The 23090-nt window shown below is 35.7% G+C and overlaps 4 protein-coding genes and 1 long non-coding RNA gene across 7 annotated transcripts in view; 1 reads left to right on the top strand and 4 right to left on the bottom strand.

Moving 5' to 3' along the window:
- The window catches only part of LOC141484612 (uncharacterized), a 431842-nt gene that overhangs the window by 288277 nt on the left and 120475 nt on the right, over window positions 1-23090 (top strand). The gene's annotated exons all lie outside the window — the stretch shown is intronic.
- LOC141484609 (uncharacterized) lies at window positions 1028-3286 on the bottom strand. The gene has a single exon (XM_074179612.1). The coding sequence runs from the start codon at window positions 3140-3142 to the stop codon at window positions 2627-2629; it is 516 nt and encodes a 171-aa protein (XP_074035713.1). The 5' UTR covers window positions 3143-3286; the 3' UTR covers window positions 1028-2626.
- LOC111513643 (uncharacterized) lies at window positions 3282-4579 on the bottom strand. Its single transcript, XM_023169866.2, has 2 exons — window positions 4273-4579; window positions 3282-3994 (listed from the first exon to the last, which is right to left on the bottom strand). The coding sequence occupies exons 1-2, from the start codon at window positions 4472-4474 to the stop codon at window positions 3282-3284; spliced, it is 915 nt and encodes a 304-aa protein (XP_023025634.2). The 5' UTR covers window positions 4475-4579.
- Window positions 5161-7998, bottom strand: LOC111513642 (uncharacterized). Of its 3 annotated transcripts, none has more exons than XM_023169865.2 (3): window positions 7755-7998; window positions 6814-7240; window positions 5161-5460 (listed from the first exon to the last, which is right to left on the bottom strand). In XM_023169865.2, the coding sequence occupies exons 2-3, from the start codon at window positions 7229-7231 to the stop codon at window positions 5312-5314; spliced, it is 567 nt and encodes a 188-aa protein (XP_023025633.2). In that variant the 5' UTR covers window positions 7232-7240; window positions 7755-7998; the 3' UTR covers window positions 5161-5311. The 3 variants fall into 3 exon arrangements, with proteins under 3 accessions (XP_023025633.2, XP_074035711.1, XP_074035710.1); XM_074179610.1 differs by lacking the exon at window positions 5161-5460 and adding an exon at window positions 5680-6322 and having other exon boundaries at window positions 6814-7276; window positions 7755-7997; XM_074179609.1 differs by lacking the exon at window positions 5161-5460 and adding an exon at window positions 5680-6322 and having other exon boundaries at window positions 7755-7996.
- atos (atos homolog atossa) overlaps window positions 10425-23090 on the bottom strand; it is a 58034-nt gene continuing 45368 nt past the window's right edge. Inside the window, 7 exon segments of the mRNA XM_074179537.1 lie at window positions 10425-11533; window positions 11593-11831; window positions 14324-14496; window positions 15581-15732; window positions 16671-17512; window positions 20634-20952; window positions 21029-21201. Of these exon segments, the coding sequence (XP_074035638.1) occupies window positions 11365-11533; window positions 11593-11831; window positions 14324-14496; window positions 15581-15732; window positions 16671-17512; window positions 20634-20952; window positions 21029-21201 (2067 nt within the window). The 3' untranslated portion in view covers window positions 10425-11364.

Below are 23090 nucleotides of genomic sequence, written 5' to 3'. Positions count from 1 at the left end.
TTCCCCCCTCATCAGGAAAAGTAAGCAAAGCACTTCCCCCCCTCCCGTGCTCATGTGAATTTTATTATATTCATTTTTCTTTTATTGTATTCTGTTTTTTTTATTGATCCAGGAACAGCAGTTATAATTCTAGAAATAATAAACTTTATTGACACGGTATTCAAGAAAGAGTCCATGACAATAACATTGTATATTTGCTGCTCACTTTCATCTGATTTTGGAATATCTGCGAGTTCTCATCAAAAGTGAACATTAACGTGCTTTACTTTGCTTACAATACATCAAATCGTATTGAAACGAAACAGTAAATTGACGGAAAAAATTTAGTCAAGTGAATAGCGTGCGGAATTCCCCTACTCGGTTCTGAGTGCCCAAAAGTAAACATTATTCATGAGAATCCCCAAAAATGCGTTTCGTTTTCAAACATAGACAATGTGTGGGTTGTCATAGGGGTAAAAAAGTAAATAACTACTGCTGATGCAATCACCATCTAGACTTCCCCGCCCCCCATGTCATCAAAACTGAGCAAAGACCCCCTGCCCCCAGTAAGTGCCTACGTAATACTTGAACCGCCCCAAAGAACTAATTGAAAATGATTTTTTAATAACAATCATTGAAAAAGGCTACTCCCAGTCACTGTTCAAAAAATAAAATGAATGTTCAAATTTCGCGGGCTTTTGTACATTCAATTAGCGATTTTTTTCAAGTTAGTATACTTGTCTCGAACATATGTTCACAGTTCCAGCTGTTCAGCATGTTTGTTGGTGAGAGGCATCAAAGTTGGAAGTGTTTTGCGTTTTCGACGATTTTCTGATGTCACAAGCTACAAACTCCTTCTCAATACGACTAGTATGGTGCTTTTTCAATGATACAATTTGACTTGAAGACTTTGATTTTTTACAATGTGGATTCGGTGCTATGAATTCTCAATTGTGATTTCAAGCAAACTTTGCACTGGTGTGGTTTCTCTCCTGTATGAAGTATTTCATGTGCTAACAAGTGGCTTTCTCGCTTGAGAACCTTCGAACATTTGAACAATCTTTTCGAGAGTGATTCATTTGATATCTCCCTAAAGCAGAAGAGGAGGTGTAAGATCTCGAGCAAACTTTGCAACTGAAGAGCGTCTCTTCTGTAAGCTTCCTTTGATGTTTCCTTAAAAGGTATTCATAGGCAAATGATTTGAACCACACTTCGCATTTGAACAGTTGTTCAATAAATGACGGGTAAATTTTGGACATTGCTTACACAGATACAATTTCTTTTCAGTATGAATCATTTCGTATCGCTTCAAGGTAGAACTGCTTTTGAATAATTTTTCGCAGATTTTGCAATTAAAATCTGTTTTTCAGTTAATCAGCTGTCGCCCTCATACGAACGACAACCCTCAGAAGTTGAGAAACTTGTACGAGCTAAGGAATAACGAGGTCTTACCTTTCCTAACATGATTTTCCAGTGTGAAGTTTCAAGTTAACTTTGATTGGGAGATTTTGAACAAAATTAGCATATGAATGACCTTTTTTCGGAGTGGAGGCAGATGCTTTCTCAGTTGGTTATTTGAAGCAAGTAATTTTGAACAAATTTCGCACTGAAATGGTTTCTGTTCCTAGTGAACTAGTTCATAGAGCAGCATATGTGATATATTCAGGAAAGGTTTAGAACAAATCCTACATTCATGAAAACTTTTGCCTTTTTTTAACTTTCTGGTGGCTTTTAACTTTTAAAATGGTTGCACCTTCATCATAAGCTAAAAAAAATGGAATAAAGATCAACTTATCATTCCACGTGTAGAGCGTGAGTCTGTATCAGGAGTATATTTTGCTTCAGCTTCTTTAGCAGAAATTTCTAACGAGTCATGTTCGCAAAGTTTAGATTCAACCTTTATAAAAACATTTTCCACATTGAATGCTCGTGTTTCATAGTAATTGTTATTAGAGAAAAAGGTTTTAAAAATCTCAAATTCCACAATAAAATGTTAGTAGATACGTGCCAGTGTAGGGGGGTCTGCAGTATGCTCGCTGTAAGCAGGCCCATTGTGATTCGAAAGTGCATATAGATTATAACGACAAGTAGCCACATTGTTTGCTGCTGCATAATTGCTCATATCTAATCCTAGAGAAAATTCGATGGCAACATTAAATTTGTCTCTAAATCTTTCCGTTGAAGATAGTCTTTTTAAATGAATTAGTAAAATATGAGGAAATTTATGAATTGGTAAGGACTCTGTGATTTTCTTCTTTCCTTGCAACTTTAACACGTCGGTTTTTCATTCAAAGTTTCCTCCATTGTGAAGAAATCCAAGCATTGTGGCCAACTCAGTTGGCCAGTTTTTTGTTTTATGAGGAGACAAATCCAGAAAAGATTCAAGGATACTGATGATTGTCCACAGTGTGTGCACTTCATCGTGGATTTTAATTGGCCAACGAAATTATTCACAATCTTAGTTATATGTACTCAAATGGCTCAGCCATGATTCTTGTGATTTTTCGCTGAAGTAATATGCATTGCCTAGTAAAAACAACAGAAATGTCTGTTGAGAAAAATGGTTGTTCAACATATACATCACTGAGAGAACAAAATCCCATTTTTGATAAAGTTCAGTTCAATACAAAATATTCACATGTTACAATCACCTGTTTGAGCTGAAGTCATTTTCATGTTCATAAGTAAATTCTTCTTGGTCTTCGTTAGCCGGGAACTCTTTCTTGATTTTATTCATGACAAATTCTTTGGTATCTTCGTTAGTAGCATACTCTTCAGTACCATCGCTCGTTATCGATATTTTCCTGTCATTACATGTCAGGAGATCTGCAGTGTCTGTTCCTGAGAACTCTCCCAAAAGAGATACTTTCTGATCAGATTCCATAAAGTAATCCATGTCTTCGTGACTCTTCTCATGTTTTGCTAAATTCCTATTTGACGAGAAAGATTTCCAGCAAAACTGACACTGGTATGGTTTTTCCCCGGAATGAGCCCTGTTATGGACATTCAAATGACTCTTCTGCGTGAAAGTCTTCGGACAAATAGAGCACCTAAATGGTTTTTCTCCGGTATGAATCATCTCGTGCCTTTTCAAAGTAGAAGCAGACGAAAATGATTTTTGGCACGTTTCACACTGGAAACGCTTCTTTCTCGTATGAATCATTCGATGTCTCACCAGATGCGAATTGCCAGTGAACAGTTTCGAACAAACCTCACACTTGTAAGGTTTGTCGCCAGTATGTATCCTTTGATGAGCGATTAAATGAGACCTGAATGAAAATGTACTCAAACAGACTTCACACTTAAACGGTTTTTTGTCCGTTGTGGAGTTTCAAGTGCTCTTGCAAGTCAGACTTGTGCAAGTAAATTTTGGGACAATGTGCACATCGAAATGGTTTGTTAATGTGCGTACTCTTGTGTTTAGCAAAATTAGAACTCGAAGAAAACTTTTTTGGGCACAATTTGCAAACATACGGTTTTTCACCAGTATGAGTTCTCTCATGTGCTGACAAATGAGAGTCACGAACGAAAGCCTTTGGACAAAAAGCGCACTTGAACGGTTTTCTTTGGGTATGGATTGTCGCGTGTCTCACTAAGTGGGATTTAACAGAAAACATTTTCAAACAAACTTCGCACTGAAACGGTTTATCACCCGTGTGAATCCTCTGATGGGTAGTCAAATGAGAGCTGAAAGAGAATGATTTCGAACAGACTTTGCATTTGAATGGTTTCTCTCCTGTATGAACTCTTTGGTGGGCTATTAGGTGAGACTTGAAGCAAAAATTTTTTGAACAAATTTTGCATCCATATGGGTTTTCCCCATTGTGAACTTTCATGTGAGCTTTCAAATAGTATTTTTTGGTGAAGGATTTTAGACAGACTTTGCACTTAAATGGTTTTCTTCTTGAACGAACTCGTTGGGAAGGTTTTCCAGTTGACAGTTTTTCAGTAGATCCTTGTTTCTTTGTCTCTATTTCACTTTGTTCTAGGTAGTCTGATGGTTGCATTTCAAACTCTGTAAAAAGTACTGACATATAGGAACTATAATTTCAAGGCGTAACAGAAATTTGCTAGGTACTGCAGAACTCTGCAGATGAACTATTCTTACATTATGTACAAATTTCATCAAAAATTGTATTGGTTATTATTGCTGTTTTAAATAATAATGAATTTTCTTCATTTAAGTGCCGTTGTTTAGTATAAGCTACTATTCCACTCGACGGTGATATTCAAAGCCAATAAAATTATTTTGAAATATGGGTCAAATATACTATTTGAGTATGCCAGGTTTACCTGCGGCAGTTTCATTGAAGGAGTTTGCCTTCATGCCTGGAGAGTCCCATTCAAACTCTTGACCAGAAATTTCTAAGGGATCATGCTCAATGAACTCTTCTTTACAAAATTCTATTTCATCTTTTGGAAAGACATAATCGTCCATCTCTGTTTTAACCTGCACTTCTTGAAATACAAAATTGGACTGAAAGTCTTTTGCCATAGTGACTCAAACTCAAAGCTGTTCTATTATGAAAAATTTTAAAAACATCCATTTGTTTTGAAGAAATGTCAAAAAAAGCTTTTTCTTTCCTTGATAGTGGCTATGTTGTCTAGAGCAATTTGCCAGTCTTCGGGTATTCGATAATCACCCAAATAGACTCACAGAACACTAATATACGTCATAGAGACTAGCGTCTAGAGACAAACATAGTCATGCTTGAGCACTTCAATACAGGTTTGAATAGACGAGAACTTTTTATTTTTAATAACAGTTTTATAAAAACGGAACACGTTTTTGTAAAACTTCAGGCATGTCTATACTCGGAGTAGATTTTTTGGTGAAAATCTTGCATTAAAGTGTTCCTTGAATTACTTGAAAAGAAATTTTCTTCAAACAACGGAATAATTATTTCAGAAGTTTCTTCACGACAGACGCACCTACATTTTTCAGCTGCGTTCGATTATACCATTTACGTTAATAGTGTTTGGATATTTTCGAGTTTTTCTTGAACAAGTAATCAAAGAAAGAACAAAAAAAAATTAGCCCATTAGAAGACCAAGGATTTCGCAAATGATCTATGTAACTGATAAATCTTTTCGTCAAAATTTCATTTTATACTGCCATATTTCAGTGTTGGCTTTGAATAACTACGCCAAAAACTATTAATGTATAAGGAAAACATCAAGAAAACAAAAACATATACTATATTGCATTTTCATTACAGTATCCATATCCACCTTTTTAGTAACCGTCACTTGTGGTAGTATTTCTATTTCAATATTTTTTATTTTGTCACCATCCCCAATTTCAACACTTCTGTCCTCAACTTCCTCAGACTCAAGAGACCAATAAATCAGATATATTAACATGAAGCACCTGGTGCAATTTCAGCTGTGCATTTCTAGTAAAAGATTCGGAACAAACCTTGCATTGAAAAGGCTTTTCTCCTGTATGTGTTTTTTCATGTATCACCACTGAAGCTTTGGCTAAAAATAATATGATAATAATGTCTATAAACGTCGTCACTGCTATCAAAAATAGTTTACATTTTCCAAGATTGATTGTTCTAGTAAGATTTTTTTTATGAATATAAAAATTTGACTCGATCAAGAACTGAGTAAATTTTACTTACACAAAAAGGGTTTTGAACAAACCCTACATTCATGAGACTCTGTCCCATGGCGGTTTTTCATGTGCTTCCTCAAATAACTACTCTGGCCAAAATACTTCAAACAGACTTTGCACTGAAAAGGCATTTCCTTCGTGTGAACTCTCTGGTGTCTCAGCAAGGTGTAATTGTGAGAAAAGGTTTTTGGACACAAACTACACACGAATGGTCTCTCTCCTGTATGAACTCTCTCATGGTAATCCAGATTGGATTTGTAAGGAAACGCCTGTGGGCAGATTTGGCAACGAAAAGGTTTATCGTCCTTATGAATTTTCTGATGTGTCGCCAAATAGATTGTTTAGCAAAATATTTCAAGCAGATGGGACATTGGAATGGTTTCTCTCCTGTGTGGACTCTCTCTCGTGATTCAACAAGTCTGATTTCGTGGAAAAAGCTTTTGAACATAATTTGCAACTATACGGTTTTTCTTTCGTATTGAAAGCGTTCATGTATTTTCAGAGTGGATTCTATAGTGAAAGTTTTTGAACAGAACCGGCATTTATGTGGTCTTTCCTTTCTGTGAATTCGGCTTTCATGTCTTTTCAGGGCTGAGCTTTCTGAGTAAGTCCTAGGACAAAATCTGCACTTGAGGGAGGAGTTTTCTTTGGCAACTGAAGGTTTTTCTTCTGTAGTAGATGCAGAGTTGTTTTTTTGAGGAAGATGTACATTCTTGGTGGAATCTTAAAAAATAGAGAAGGTTGAAAGGATACAGAGGCTTACAACTATTTCTACTGTAATTATTTAGGAAAGTTATTTGGTCATGAATGCAGGGAAATAATATAATTCACTTCAAAGAAATTAACGTCAGTTGACATGATTGAGTCTTCTGAAAATGCCAAATTTCTAGGACCGTATGGTGTCTTATGTGAGGAAGGAAACAAAAATGTACTCAATACAACTCAACTTTCTATATTATGTATATTGTGCTGATATATACATATATATTCTAATAATAATTAAAAAAACCCACGATTCATAATACACGTAAACAGAGTAGTTAAAATCTGAAACAGTCTCGCTACAGATATGGTGGTAGGATTCTTTCGAAAAGTACCATCAGAAAGAATTCAACCTATGTGTTATATTTGGAATACTGATTGACCATTTCATTTGTTAATTGTGTTATATAAATGTCCATCAAAACTCTCATTTTAAATCATGTAAAACTCACCTTCGTTCGTTTCTTCCTCAATAATTTCACGTTTTACGTTATTATGAAATAAACCTATATCTTCCTCAATTTTGATTGGCTCTCTCTTACATTCAATGAATTCCATCAAACAACTTTCACTGTCATCTGTATCATGTTCCTCTTTAACTAGTTCTTCCTTGATTCGATTTAATGAGATTTCCATTTTTTCATTAGCACTCCCACAAGAATAAACGTCCATTTCCGTTTTGATGCTCCCATCAAATACATTGATTTCGAATTCATTTTTGAATTGATCCTCCTTAGATCCAATATTTATCATCAAGGAATCTTCAGCACAATCATAGTGATTTTCAGTTTTGATTTTGAGTGATTTGTTGATGGTGTTAACGGCAGATTCTTGCTTTTGTTCCAGAATTGCATATTGCTGACTATCCATTTTTGTCTCCTAAGATTTTAGAAGAGAGTAGTATTGATTATAGCCCTAAATATAGATAATTGTTTGAATGTTAATGAAATTAATAGTGATAAATACTAATTTCAATAGTAGAAGCAATTGAAAAAATTACAATGCAGTCCTTTTACAATATATTTTTCATTATTATTTTGATGAAAACTTTTCTTAGTTCACAAATATTACCATCTTCAGGTATTTTTAAACAGTTAGAATGAACTGATGAATTGTCTTTGTTGTAATATTAGGATAATACAAAAGACTTAATGAGAGTAGTTCATTTAGTCGCCTTGAGTATTCTCACAAGCTATAGCATAAATACATTGAAGCATTCCCAGAAGAAAAAATAAATAACTGGGAACAACAGAAACAAAAAATAGTTGGGAGCATCTGAAGAATTTTAGCAAAAAAACAAAACTAAATAGCATTTTTTTAACATACACACTTCCTTTTCTTTTTACTCGAACATGATATCAAGAATTTCGAAGGTGGGCAAAATTGTACTTACTTTTAGAGTATGTTTATCACCCAATATAAAAGGAAGACATTTCTAATTATTCTGATAGTCCATAAAATCATTATAATTTTGAAGTTGCTAACTTTTGCACTGAAGTACTCTTGCGTACAACTAAAAAAATCAGTGGTGCGTTGTCCATATAGGTAATTCAACTTAAACGCATTTAAGGAATCAAAAAATATAAACACGTATAGACATATCTCAGCTGAAACCTGTCAATCTTATTGTCAATATCATTCCGTTAAGTTGTCATTGTCAACACAGAACACCTGCGACTGTCAATTGTACAGTGTTCGTGCTTTGGTAACAATGGCAACATTACAGTGCAGTAATGTTGCCATTCCACGCCGCGAACGTGGAAACCCTCCGCGCCTCAAAACTCCGTCCCTACTATTCATAGATCTATGATAAACTGCGATGCCAGTGTATTATATACTTGCAACATTTTTTTTACCATTTCAATAACTTCAATGCGACATTATGATTTTTGCTAGAGAGCCACCGTCAGCGAGGGCGCTGAAGGGCGAAATGTTGATAGTGCAACATTTAAACAGCTGTTCAAGTGCCTGAGGGATGGATGTTTGATTTTGGCTTGTTTTGGACATTTTGGGTTGTTTTGCGTGATTTTGTTATGAGTGGCTCAGATTACAAATTTTCAAACGATAAAGATAGCCTTGCCAAATGGCTTATCGGGTGGAAGAAACATTTTACTCCGCCTGATTACGACATTCAATTGTGTATTAGCTTTGAGTGTTTTTTTATACTAAAGACATGAAAAACTAACAAACAGGTAAAATGAACTACTTACGCTGAAGTTGTTGATTTCCTGTTCTAATATTTTCGACAAACGTCGTATCTGAACGATAAGGTGCAAAATGTTTGTTGTCAAAGGCGGATTACTAAATTCATCGGTAAGTTTTTTCCGATCGATCTTTGGTCTATTCAAAACATTAACGTTAATGCACTATGGATATAACATTTTTGAAAAATATTTTCCGTGGAGTAAAAGTGGCAACACTGGAAACTTCTAGTAAACATTTTGTCAGCTTGACATTAAAAAAAATAGCAAGTTCATTTTCAAAAATCAGTTTTGTTTACATTGCTTATTCAAGATAATAGATTTTTTTTCAACAGACTGACTTGGTAAGAGATTTGTCTTTCTTGTTGAATTGAAAACTGATGTTCATAGTGTACCTTTCTTACTTTGTTGCCCTTTTCAGTTCCACTTGACTCTAAATGGAGCCCCCTGAACTCAGCATTCAGTATGTCGCATCAAACTTCAACGTGCACGTTTTCAGAGACGAATTGCTGGAGAGAAAATTGGTTTTTCAGTCGATCGCCATGAACGAATCCCTTCTCCTGTATGTAAACGATGCAGACCAGATTAAATTCAATGATTTGTCACTGGCTATGAAAAATCGCTATGATACATTGCCTATAAGCACTAGACTCGTAGGAAACTTCACCGAGGAATATTCCAAGAATATGGCCACAAAATATCGAAAAAGACAAACAAAGTGGTGTTTTTGAGCTGTAACATAGATCCAGATCGGAGGTTGATTCCCTTAGTTGAAAAAAGGATATTCGATGAAATAAGGAACTTTCCTGATAGGTTTTGAGGTAGTTTGTAGCTGTGATGTTTTTAAGTCGATTAAATTATATATTTTGAAACTAATTGAAATTATGCCTTTCTAGTGCCTGTAGTGATTATATCAATGATCACATCAGTGATAAACAAGTTTCCGTGTGGTAGGTGTATGAGATTTTAAATTTTAGGCTAGGTTACAGTATTTGTAACGGTAGAAAAAATCTTTTTTTTCAACTATGAGGGTACCTTTCCGCTAAATTTTTCAAAATGTTTTCTTAGTGAATAAATAAGGAATAAAATTCATCTTTTCATGGGTACTTTCTAAGACATTCTTTGAATGATGTCACAGTGGGCCACCTATATACAATATTAGTCTTTGAAAATGGTACGTGTAAGTCATTTCACTGTCTTTGAATATGTACAAATACGGCAAGGTTAAATTTTGCTTAGTTTGAAAAAAATATCTACAACTAGAGGTATGAGAGACACCAGCGATACAATGAATCAATATCGCAATATGAAAACATCATTAAAATAGGTGGATGACCCCTGAAAACATTCCGTATCTTAGTGTGGATTTGGCATGTGTATAACACTATCTTTCTCCTTCAGAACTAATCACGTTTTTAATATTCGTAGATAGCTGACAGAGTTAAGTTTCGAAATTACTGACTCACAGTGAGACTTCCAGCCAAGGAACTCATCCATATTACACATGATACATTTTCCAAAACTTCAATATAAATATTTACATAAATGGTAGGCACTTTTGTTTCTAGAAGCACACAATTTTTTAAATCTTCCACGTATCGTCAAAATTGTTTGGCTATCTCCGATTATGTACTAATTTTAAAAGTTCTACCCCAAAAAAACATGTTCTGCAACACATACAATATATTTTTTATGCTATTTTTTCATAGCGACGTTCTATTCAATATATTTTCATCACTATTTGTCACTAGTTTTATCACGAAAATTGTCCCGTTGCATCTAACGATTTCTCAACTTTCTTTCCCATGTTTTAAATAGATTCCAGATTCAATGAAACTCTTGGTACAGAATGAAACAACTGCTTCAATAGTCACACATTTATTTTTCAAGTACTAATAAAAAATTAGTATAATATATATATGTATGTATAATAAATATCTCTCATATAACTATATCAAAAGCATCACAAACATTTTATGCATTTCCGAAAAAGAAAGTAAGTTAAAAATACCCTGAAACGTACACACGCAACTACTCTTCGAATTTGTGGACAGATAGAAATGTTTCATCAAAATTGCTTCACACCTTTCAAGAGGATTTATTATCCATGTGGCGGATATAAATCACAAGATTTTTTTTTCGATAAAAACCATCAGTTAAAAACCAAAATTTTATTCAGTGGCATAGGTCAAGGAGAAGTAGGACAAATTTAAGAAATGCATAATATGCTAAATAAAATGGACTGTAACACTACCTTACTGGTTTCCCAACCTATAAAAACAGTAACCAATTCTGTACCTAAAAATAACGAAAGTATCAATATATTTTCCGAATTTCTCCTCACAAATTCATGTAACTTTCATAATACCAGTAGTGTTAAAGAAACGTTTAAAATTATCCTACGTCGTATTTACAACATTTACACTGAAATGGCAGTTGATGAGCTATTTCGTCTAGAATGGAGATGAAAAACAAAAACGATATTTTTTTATTGGATTTTCCAAACAAAAACTGTCTGTTCGTCAGGTGGACCATTCCGAGAGTTTCAACTGAAGTGTTTCAATAACTCCAAATTATGTCAATAACAAAAATCATCAAGATGCATCACTAGTTTTTTGTCCATATCTTCCGATACATCGTTCTTTGCCAGGCGTATGGTGCATTGCGTAGACCGAAAGGCATTCAGCGAAATCCCGAATGATCCTCCTACTTCTGAAAAAAACAACCGAGTACCAAGCGGCACAGGTATCTGTAAAAATTCGTGGACGACGGATTATCATTGCCAACAGAATTGACTCCTAGTTACTTCCTAGGCGAGAATTTCGGATTAGAAGGGGCGTGAGTAAAGCTGCGCAGTTCGTAGCTCATGTCAATACCGTGAGCTGTTGCTGTGTCCATGTCGCATTTGCGGAATATTATCATTCTTATGTCGCTGTGGAGGTAGATTTTTCCTGACTTTGAACTCATGAATCTGCAAAAGGCAAAAATAATAGTGAAAGTTATCCGGAAAACGTCTTCAGTGTTTTTTACCTCAAATGTATGAGATACCTGAGCCATTTTGGACCCCACTCTAGATTGGCGTCTTTGCATTTGGTCGGCATGTAGAGTGTGCGTTGTCTAATGAAAGTTTGGGAGTTGGGTGGCATGTCAGAGAGATCATACATGATGACGAACATTTTCACCACCGTCCTCAGGGGGTTGAACAGGGTAACTTGAACGGTTCCTGATTTGGGCACGTTATAGCCTTTCTTGCCGAGGTTAATATGACTCTGAAAAATAAAAAGGAAACCTAAATCAAAAACCATTATTATATAAAAGATTTTATTCACTTAGCTAGATTTGGATTTAGGCTGTTTGCTGTTCTCAAAATTAATAATTGATGATCAATTAGTATTTAATATGCAAGAGTGGCTCTTATAAATCTCTTCTTTTTCTTTGCAAAAGTGCTCTTTTCTGCGTTGCAAAAGTTCAAAACTGTATGAACTGCTAAATAGCATTCCTTATCTCAAAACGAGATTTTATCAAGACAATTTTTTAGATAACTGTTCGTTTACACTAAGCATTTAGTTGTTGATTTTTCTACTATATCTTCTCTTTGGCTTTTTTTAATTTCGAGACATTTGCATTAACTGATTCTCGACTTTCATTAAATTTGTATGAAGAGATATCTAACTAGGTATTTTTTAGTTGTGAATAGGACTAATCGTTGAATAAATGAACTGGGAGATGTCATTTACATATATTAAGAATAGGATGGGGCCCAGGACCGATCCTTAAGGAACACCCAAATTTCAATTTTATTCAAATTGAACAATATTACAGTTTTCATAAACTGTTTTTGATTATCTAGACAGAAATGAACTATTTTGAAGTTGAGGTATTGCGGTCATAATTATAAAGAATTTTTCACTGGTTCATGATAATCAAGTTGATCTAGGAGATCAACAAAGAACTCCAAACCTCCAATCATAAATGATGGGGGTTTGGAAATCACTTCATATCTATCTGCAGCAGTCCCTTTAATAAAGCAGTAGATGAAATGAGAGCCCAAAAGCGTTGCTTTTATATCCGACAGTATAAAATATTTGGAAATAATTGGTAGCACCCATAATTTCAATTTGTCAAAAGCAAAATTACCATTCAATTTGAAAAAATATAAATGGTTTACTTCAAACCAAATTTCATGAAAATCCATTACTTTTTCAAGTGAAACTTGTGAGATTTTCACCAGAAAGTTTACAATTTTGCTATACAATACTTACTCAAGCGTTTTCATACTCGCTATGGAATAGCTGTTTTGCTATACAATTCTTCCTCAAGCGTTTTCATATTCAATTTACTCGTGATTGTATAGAGTGTTTTGTTATACTTTCTCAAGCGTTTTTATAATCAATATACTCGTGATTGTATGGCGAGTTTTGCCATACAATACTTCCTCAAGCGTTTCCATACTCAATATACTCGTGATTTTATAGCGTGTTTTGCTATACAATTCTTTCCCAAGCGTTTCCATACTCAATATACGCGTGATTGTATAGCGTGTTTTGCTATACAATTTTTTCTTAATGTTTTTATACTCAATATACTCGTGATTGTATAGAGTGTTTTGCTATACAATACTTCCTCAACCGTTTTCATACTCAATATAATCGTGATTGTATAGCGTGTTTTGCTATACAATACTTCCCCGAGCGTTTTTATACTCAATATAATCGTGATTGTATAGCGAGTTTTGCTATAAAATACTTCCTCAAGCGTTTTTATACTCAATATACTCATAATTGTATAGCGAGTTTTGCTATAAAATACTTCCTCAAGCGTTTTTATACTCATATACTCGTGATTGTATAGCGAGTTTTGCTATAAAATACTTCCTCAAGCGTTTTTATACTCTATATACTCGTGATTGTATAGCGAGTTTTGCTATACAATACTTCCTCAAGCGTTTTCATACTCAATATACTCGTGATTTTATAGCGTGTTTTGCTATACAATTCTTTCCCAAGTGTTTTCATACTCAATATACTCGTGATTGTATAGCGTGTTTTGCTATACAATTTTTTCTCAAATGTTTTTATACTCAATATACTCGTGATTGTATAGAGTGTTTTGCTATACAATACTTCCTTAACCGTTTTTATACTCAATATACTCGTGATTGTATAGCGAGTTTTGCTATAAAATACTTCCTCAAGCGTTTTTATTCTCGATTTACTAGTGATTGTATAGCGTGTTTTGCTATACAACACTTCATCAAACGTTTTCATACTCATACTCGTTGTATAGCGTGTTTTGCTATACAATACTTCCTCAAGCGTTTTCATACTCGCTATGGAATAGCTATACAATTCTTCCTCAAGTGTTTTCATACTTAATATACTCGTTATTGTATAGCGTGTTTTTGCTATACAATTATTCCTCAAGCGTTTTCGTACTCAACATAGTCGCTATTGTATTGCGTGTTTTGCTACACAATACTTCTTAAAGCGTTTTCATACTCACTATATTCGCTACTGTATAGCATATTTTACTATACAATACTTATTCAAGCGTTTTCATACTCACTATACTCGCTATTGTATAGCGAAACATGGGTTGCGATTTTGTAAACTTTCCAGCGAAAAAGTTATACAATGAAATGTTACCTAAATAACCAAACTTTTGTTTGTGTTGTGATACGTTTGAAATTGAGGATTCAGAAAAAAAACTGGGGTAAAATGATCTTAATAAGCGACAAGACTGTTTGCAACTCGGCACTTACAAGATATGGTGAGGACACTTTGTCGTTGTCGCCCAAAGTGTAGAAAAATACTGTGACGGGCACGACGAGATGCTTAGGAACAAATGATCCACTTGCTCCCAGCTCGGCTGTGAAACCATGGACGGTTGACACTGGCTCTAGACGACCATTCAGAACGGATTCCTCGAAGCTACCTGGTTGATAACATAAACGTTAAAAAAAGTCTCGCAACCAAGAATCGTATATCAGCAGTTGGGCGTTGTTATGACATAATCTGAAATCCACTTGAATACGTCTACACATAACGAAAAAGAAAACGTATGTACAAATGTGAGAGGGAAAACAGACCTAAATCACTTATATAATACGAGTTATGTTGAAAAACTAAGGTGAGTTTTCATATTTCTCAAAATATATTCATTTATTCATCAAAATGTATTTTGTTTCCTTCGAAGTAGTCTGCCTCAGATAAAATATACTTGTGCCATTTTCTTTTTCAATCCTCGTAGCAGTTCTAATATGCAATTTTTGGTATGTCCTTGGGCTCTTTCAGCGAGTCGATTTTCATCTTCTCAATCGTCGCAAACCACCATCCTTTTATGGGTCTCTTCAATCTTGGGAAAAGGAAAAAGTCGTGGGGCCAAATCTGGTAAATACGGTGGCTGAATCATGATAACAGTGTTGTTTTTGGGTGAAAAATTGCAAACATGCAATGACGAGCAAGCAGGCGCATTATCGAGTGTACAAACATGAAAAATATGAAAAAAAAACACTATTCGAATGTACTTAGCTCGCGAAATTTGAACATTCACCTCATTTTTCAACAGTCCACGTAGATGCCTCTATCAGAAATGATGGTTGTGATGACTCTTATTTTGAAAGGTATGTGTAGATTTGTCACGTTTGAAAGTCATCAAAGTGCAACCCCAAAGTGACTTTTGACTTTTCAAAAATATTCTATCCCTGTTTTTGTTTTAAGCACATACACACCCCATTGCTGATACAAACAAACCTTGTTTCTAACAATAAAAATAAATATTGATAGCTGCTGAGTCATAGTTTGTAGTTTTCATTGACTGATCTGACTGAAACACATTTTACAATGAAAAAGATCACGATAATAAAAGATTTCTCGAAGAATATTCCTGAACTACAAACCAGACTCGACGCAGAGCAATGTCAAAGTAAAACTAATATTCAAAAGTACGTACATCGTCTGTATCCGAGAGATTGTAAGTTTAAAGGTACGGGTGCTCGAACAATCAAAGTACTACCAACCTAATAAACCCGCTGCGTGTCCTTTCCTCCGAAACTTGATGGGGGACACCTGACAATGGCTAGTCGGCAATATATCGGGGCTGCAAGGCGATACTATACTTCCATCGCTCTCACTTTCGTCGTCTGTTGAGAAGCCGTTGGAAAATAATGCACTGAAAGAAGAGAAATATGAAGAGTTAAAGTGCGACTGATGTACTGGAGTTGTTGGTCAAAAACAAGTAAAAAAGTATTATGCCGTTTCTAGCTCAAATCCCATGCTTTTTCTTCCACCTTTCATTTCATGTGCGATCCGACTATTATTAACGAAGATACGGCTTAATGCCTTTGTGACATACCACCGTTTTTGTTTTTGTGTAAATAAATTCAACATTCTCTTTCACTTCCATTTGATGTGCTGCACGTGACAATCTAACTATTATTAACGAAGATACAACTTATGTCATGCCATGTCATCTTTGTTTTTTCAATAAATTCTGCTTTCCCTTGCCTTTCATTTGATGTGCAGCACGTTACAAATTTATTCAACAGTCATTTCACGTCCTAGTGTTCATGTTTTAAAATTATTATTATTATTCAACAGTATTTATTCCCTTCATCCTGATGGACGAGGATCTTCCTCACCGACCAGTTCAAATAACCTTGAAACGTTTTAAATTTGCAAAATGAAGCACCATAAGAAAAATTATGGGATTTTGAGCTAGAACCGGCATAGTACATCTAACAATTATTGGAACTCTATTATTAATAACAAAAATAAACAGTCAAAGCTGGAAACTCGAAGACGCAATGAAGTGCCTCAGCTCTATAAAGATTGAAACATGATACTTCGATATGATCCGATATGCTACCCAATTCTGTTGGTAACAATATTAGATACTGACATCGTACTGCCACCGCTCTCTGGTGGTTAGGGTAGGTACTATAAATGTAAGAATACTTATAGTTTCAATGAGCTTTGTATTCTTTGATACTGATACTCATATCAGAGTAAATGGTAATGAATAATATGTCACCATTATGGAATTAAACAATCCTTATGAGAGTTTCAATTGAGCTACTTCTGAATGTAAATCTAGCAATCTATATTTACCTTTTTATTGCTGAAACTGAGTTGATAGACGAGTCGAAATCAAAGGAGGACTTCCCCTTCCGCACAGGCGCAGGACTACTCGTGAGAGGAAGTCCCGTCCTGGCGTGGAACACCATAGTAGCGGCGCTGCCCAAATTCTTGCGGAACTTTGCCTTCTCCGAAGGACTAGGAATCTCTACTAGACCACCCTCCTTTTCTTCGTCGAAGACGATCTTCTTCTTGACGTTCATGCACTTCGCCACGTCGATGTTCGATATATCCCTCATTTTCTTCGGTCCCACATGCGGAATAGGGCTATCACATTGTTTGTATATGCTAAAATTACTGTTTTGCTTAATACTAAATATATCACTTGCTCGCTTATCACAATTTACAGGATCACTTTCATTCTCTCTTGCACTTTCGTTTGTACTATTCCTGCCGCTACGTTCGATAGCGTCCAACAACAACTGTCCCTTGTCCTTGTTGAGATCATTTTTGGTGTGAAGCATATCTAGCCTGACATTCCTCGGAACGCACTTATCGCTGCTGTAAGGCGTCGAGTGTTCGATATACACCTTTAGGTTACGTTTCAGGGAGCTGGTCGAAGGCTCGTTTTTCTTGCTCTGGCACAGTCTTTTCACGTTCAGATTATTGTCGATTTTGATGTTGTCCTCCTCTTCCAGGTCGTCACATCTGTGTTTGCCTTTCAACGTGCAAGAGGTGACCATTCTGTCGTCGAACAAGCAATTCTTGTGCGTGTCGGCGTTGGTGTCTTGGGGAGAGTGGTTGTCCTTCGTATGAGCCCCGTTTTCGACGGTTCGAGGGGTCAGGCAGTTTTCCAGGTCCATTATGTCGTAAACCTGAAAGAGGATTGAACTTAAATACGGACAGGCATGCCACAATAGTCAAACAGCGCATTAATTCGTGTCACTCATTAACAATAATAGCATTTATTGCTCAACAGATTGAACAATCCCTTTACAAAAGTTGAAAGAAAAGATTTAGATACATTTACTGATGAATTAATTAGTAGCTCAAGCACCAATCATGCACCACATTAAAGTTGTTTTGAAGTTGTATATAGTAACGTTCTAGTATCTAAATCATCAACTGAATCATTCACAAACAATAAAAAAGTGTAAAGGCCCTAGAATGGAGCCTTGGGGGACTCCAGAAGTTGGAACATATGGACTGGAATTGTGGCCATTATAAAAACGAAATGTAGACTTGAAATAAATGATTTGAAGAACTAGATGATATATCTGGATGAACCATGGTCTTTCTTGGTGACTTTTTGCTTTTGGGAGGTGACTGGGTGGCACATCGGTTTCCAACCACTATCCTGAGCGACCTGTTGTCGTAGAGGCTCCGCTTTTCATCACACGCGATGATCCGATCCAAAAAAGGATCGTTTTGGTTGCGCAAAGGACTTTGAAGAGTGACACTTTCTGTCGATCGTTCAAATCGTGGGGTACCCACTTTTCGACCTCTTTCGACATTTCTAATACGTTGCATCACAAACCGCATGGGAGCTGACGCCCAGTTTTTTTGGCATCCACGCCATCCACTTAGGTCCTCAAATCCTCATCCTGGATCACTGTGGGTCGACCACTTTAAAGATCATCTTCGAGTCTAAAATCTCTGGAACGAAATTTCGCAAACCAACGTCGAACAGGAAGTTCATTAAATACTTGGTTGATTAAAATTAACAGCATCAAGAGATAGAGAACAGAATTCTCTATCTATCAGTATATGTCACGACATAGTAGAATATATATCTATTGAGATATGGAGATTATGACAGAAACAAGTCTTGAAACAATCTGATAAAAAAACTGCCAAAAGGAATCATAATGAGGGCCCTCTTTAGAGACATATACAGTGCATTTCTTTAATATTCCCCCCCGTTTTATTTTTTGAACGAGTCAACTCAAAAAAATTGATATTTCGGATAATGAAATTAATGCATGAATACTTTATTTTGAAGTGAAATTGAAAGATGAAACTTACAAGATGGCGACTGGACGCCATCTGGGAAAAAAATTAAATAGAAAGGGGGGTCTTGTGACACATCATTTTAAAGCTCCTGACGAATATTTCACAACCTTAGAATATAATGTCAATATCTTCAACTACTACAAAATGGCGGAACTTTGAATAATTGGCTGAATACATTGACATTTAACTACATAATGTGAGGTAATAAGCTCGAGGTCACTTCAGAAGATGCTCGAAATGGTTGCCTTGAACTTCTTGACATACGAACAGCCTATCCGATATTTCACGTCGAACATTTTCGAACACACTAATGTCAATATCTCTACAAATATTTATTATTCTCTGCCGTATATCCAATATTGAAGCAGCCCCTTAAAAAAGTCCAAAGGTGTCAAATCTGGTTAGCAGGCTGGCCATTCTGTAGGACCTCGACGGCCAATCTATCGACCGGCAAAAGTAGTATCCAAATAGCTTTTTTACTTGTCTAGAGCAGGGGTGTCCAAACTTTGCAGCCTTCGGGCCATAATGATTTTTTCAGTTTGTTCCAAGGGCCAGCCAATTTCTGCCCTCAACTATATTTCTAGACTAGGATAGTCGCAAAGTGCGTGACCTAAGCAAACTTACGCTTTTTTGCATTTCAATTATTATTGTGTATTGTGACACTTAACGACATCTAGCGGCGAGTAGTGGTACTATGTACTATCTTTTTCAGCTACCCGCTAGGTGACATTAGGCGTAATTAATATTTGGAATTACCGCTTTGGTTAGAGAAAGTTCTGGTTCTAGCTAGTGTATTCCGATCACCTCGAGATGGCAGTAATAATTGCATATAAAAAGGCTAGCGGCGCAACTGCGAGTTAGTCTGCGTAGGAAAGGCGAAGGAAGCGAAACTGTCCATTGTGAAATAAAGTAACACCTGTCAATTAAAGTATTTTGATTTGACTTATTGTTTTTATGTGTGATTTGTTAGTATGGAAAAGAAGCGAAAAATCGACAGTTAATGCAGAACGTTCCAAAAAAAAATGGAACTTTCAGTATTTTGTGATTGAGTCCAGTAATAAGGCGCTATGTTTAATTTGTAATGAAACCATAGCTGTTCTCAAAGACTATAACATTAAACGACACTATGAATCGAAACATCTTCAAAGTTACTCCAAGTATACAGGAAGTTTGCGGAAGGAAAAATTTGAAGCTTTGAAACGCGGACTCAAATCGCAGCAATCTTTGTTTACCAAAGCGAATACTGAACAAGAGTCTGCAACTCGCGCCAGCTTTCGAGTGGCTCTTGAAATCGGAAAACGTGGCAAACCATTCACCGATGGAGAAATGATAAAAGAATGCTTGATTGCAGTAGCCGAAGAAATATGCCTCGAAAAGGTAAATTTATATAAAAGTGTCAGTTTGTCAGCAAACACCGTGGCTCGGAGGGTGCAAGACATCGCAGAAAATATATCATCTCAACTGTCTGACAAAAATGGACATCATGAGTGGTTTTCTCTAGCATTGGATGAGTCAACGGATGTGTCAGATACTGCTCAGGTGTTGAGTTGACCTGTTCAAAAAATAAAAGAGGGGGGGCATTAAAAGAAATGCACTGTATGTCTGCAACATTGTATAGTCGAAGTAACCGATATAGTAATCTTAAAGGTGTCGGCGAAGTCAAAGGCCAAAAAACCAATACATAGGAATTATGCCGCAACGAATTAGTCCACGTGGACTGAAGAATTGGCGGTGCGTATTGGATAATTTTTACTAACCGAGTTTTACGATTGGCTGAAGAGTCATAAAGTTAAATTTGAAGTCATGTTACGGTGACCAACAGAATGTAGCGATGAGTACCGCGCTGTGTCTGTTATTAAAGGGGAACTGCTGGAAGGTAGGTGGCAACTATATCTTTTACTTGAACTATACAAGAGGGACACATTTTTTTATGAACTCGAAGACGCAAAATACCTAGTACCAGTCAATCCAGATTTTTTTTACCTTTTTCGTAGCACAGTTCTTGCACTTGATGTCGGGAATGGTGGAGGTTCTGGGCAGGCTGTAACAACACACTTTCAATGTAAGTCCGTTGCCGATGTCTGTCTCGGGGAATTCGTGTTTGTTGGCCGACAGATGAAATATGGAAGTGGCCAGCGTCTTTCCAGGGGCAGTCAGATAGGAGCGGAAGCTATTCTCGGTTATACCACCAGCCTCGGTTTCGTCACGTGTCATCAGCCATGCGGTGATCTGGGAGAAGTAGAGCTGCGATCGGATCGCGCTGACCAGCTGATTGAGGTTGAAGAAAATCGGAACGGCGGTCCTAGAAGAATAAAGACGTGGCAGCGGATTTTTTTAAGACAATCATCTTTGTTGCGCCCCAAAGAACCCCTCCTTACTTTTTGGATTGGATGTCGAAATGCCACTGCTCCAGAACGTAGGCGCTGTCTAATGAATCGGTTTTGGCGTCAATTTCTTCGCAACTGCATGCCAAAAGGACCTCAATGCACAGCGGAACCTCTTTCTGGCACAAGTCCAAGACTGTCTCACGGTCGTTTTCAAATTTCAAACACTGAAAAAAAAATATATATGAACGCTATTGAAGCATTATAATTGTTCACCAGCACCCGATGGCATCACTTCGAAAGTCATCAAAAAACACTCAATAAAAGTACCCTGCCTAAACAATGGAAAGAATCGATCATCACCCCAATCTACAAATCAGGCAAACGTTCCGTACTGACTACTTGTAGACCCATCTTATCCATAAACAGCTTTGCTAAAATTTTCGAATACTGTCTAAAAGAGAAACTGTTGAATTATCTGGATGAAAACTGTTTGATTATGGAAAAACAATTTGGCTTCAGGAAAAATCGAGGCACAGAAAATGCAGTACTAGAGCTCACGAACGATGTAACGAAGAATTTAAATCTTTCAAAAAATGTTTAGTTGTCTTTCTCGATTCAGCCAAAGCATTCGACACTGTATCGCACCATATACTGCTTAAAATTTTTGGGAGATTCTCTCATCCCTTTTTTTTGTATCAGATGGAGTAGTAGAAAGCCAAAAACTTTCTTTCCCAAAAATTAATCACTCCTAAAAATATAACCCCGTCAATTCAAACTGCACAAGTTATCAGACAACGGAATAAGAGGTCCAGTGCTAGATTTATTTACCAGTTACCTGAATTGAAGAACTCAAAGAGTAAAAATAGAAAATGCATTAAGCAAACCCTCGATAGTTACCACAGGTGTTCCTCAGGGTACAGTACTGGGCCCATTACTTTTTCTCATTTATATTAACGACATTTGCAAAATGAAAAATCTCCAGGGGAAAATAATATCATACGCAGATGACACCGCCATTATCTTTACACACGATGAGTGGTCAGAGTTGTATCACACTGCCGGATATGAATTCATTAAAATACAAAAATGGCTAAACAAGAACTTACTGACATTAAATACTGATGAAACTAAATTCGTTACTTTTTCACTTACAGAACCGGAATCAACCCAGACTTGATTATTTATTCTTGCATAATGAATGCTGCTTAGAAAGGAATGATAACTGTTAGTGTCCAAAAATAGCGAACGTCTCAAAAATCAAATATCTAGGAGAAGCACTGTACAAAAAACGTAAGTTGGATCTAACACCTATAAAACCAACAGGACCAAGAACTAGGAGTAAATCTGTTAATAAACGTACGGAAATAACAAATAAGTGAACTGAATTTTGAAAAAAAATCATTTGTTTTCACTATCTAATTTTTGAATTTAATAGTTCATTTATATTTTTATATATATATAGATACAACAGAACTTTCTCTATACAGGAATAGAATGATAGGTTCGAAACATTCAAACTTAAAAAGTCGATTTCTATATGCTATATTAATATTCGTAGTATTTTTAAAAGTTGTAACCAATTAGAAGTTTATATCTCGTAAATAAAAAAAAATCATTTAGTTGCATAATATTAACTGAAACTTGGGAAATCAAAAATGAATTATTATATAGATTAAATGATTATGAGATGATATACAATGGAGAACGTTTGAATCAAAATGATGGGATAATCATATATATAAAGAAAAAAATTCCGTTCACTCACAAAATGTTAAAAAGATAGAAGAGTGTTCCGAACTGATTATTAAAAATTCCATTTCTATTCATTTTATTTCATTTATATTTATAGTTTTTTTTCTGTTGTATCTCTTTTCAAAATTTGTTTCGCTAGCAGTATTCATTAATTAAATTATCTAATTATACTCGTTCTGCTTGTAAGTAGTTGTCATAGACAGGTTCGCCAGAACCTAAATGACTGAACTATTTTATTTGCAAATCTGTAAATGATTGAAATTTAGTACATGTATTTTGTTATTGCGAATAAACATTATTATTATTATTATTAATACTGGACCAGCACATGAGGTGGAATGATCACATTAATTACTTTGTT

Source organism: Leptinotarsa decemlineata, unplaced genomic scaffold (assembly GCF_025532065.1).
Source record: "Leptinotarsa decemlineata unplaced genomic scaffold, Ldec_3_MD MMD2_tig00026282_RagTag_RagTag, whole genome shotgun sequence".
Lineage (NCBI taxonomy): Eukaryota > Metazoa > Arthropoda > Insecta > Coleoptera > Chrysomelidae > Leptinotarsa > Leptinotarsa decemlineata.
The sequence above is the reverse complement of the archived record's forward strand: the minus strand, read 5'-3'. Positions and strand labels throughout refer to the sequence as shown.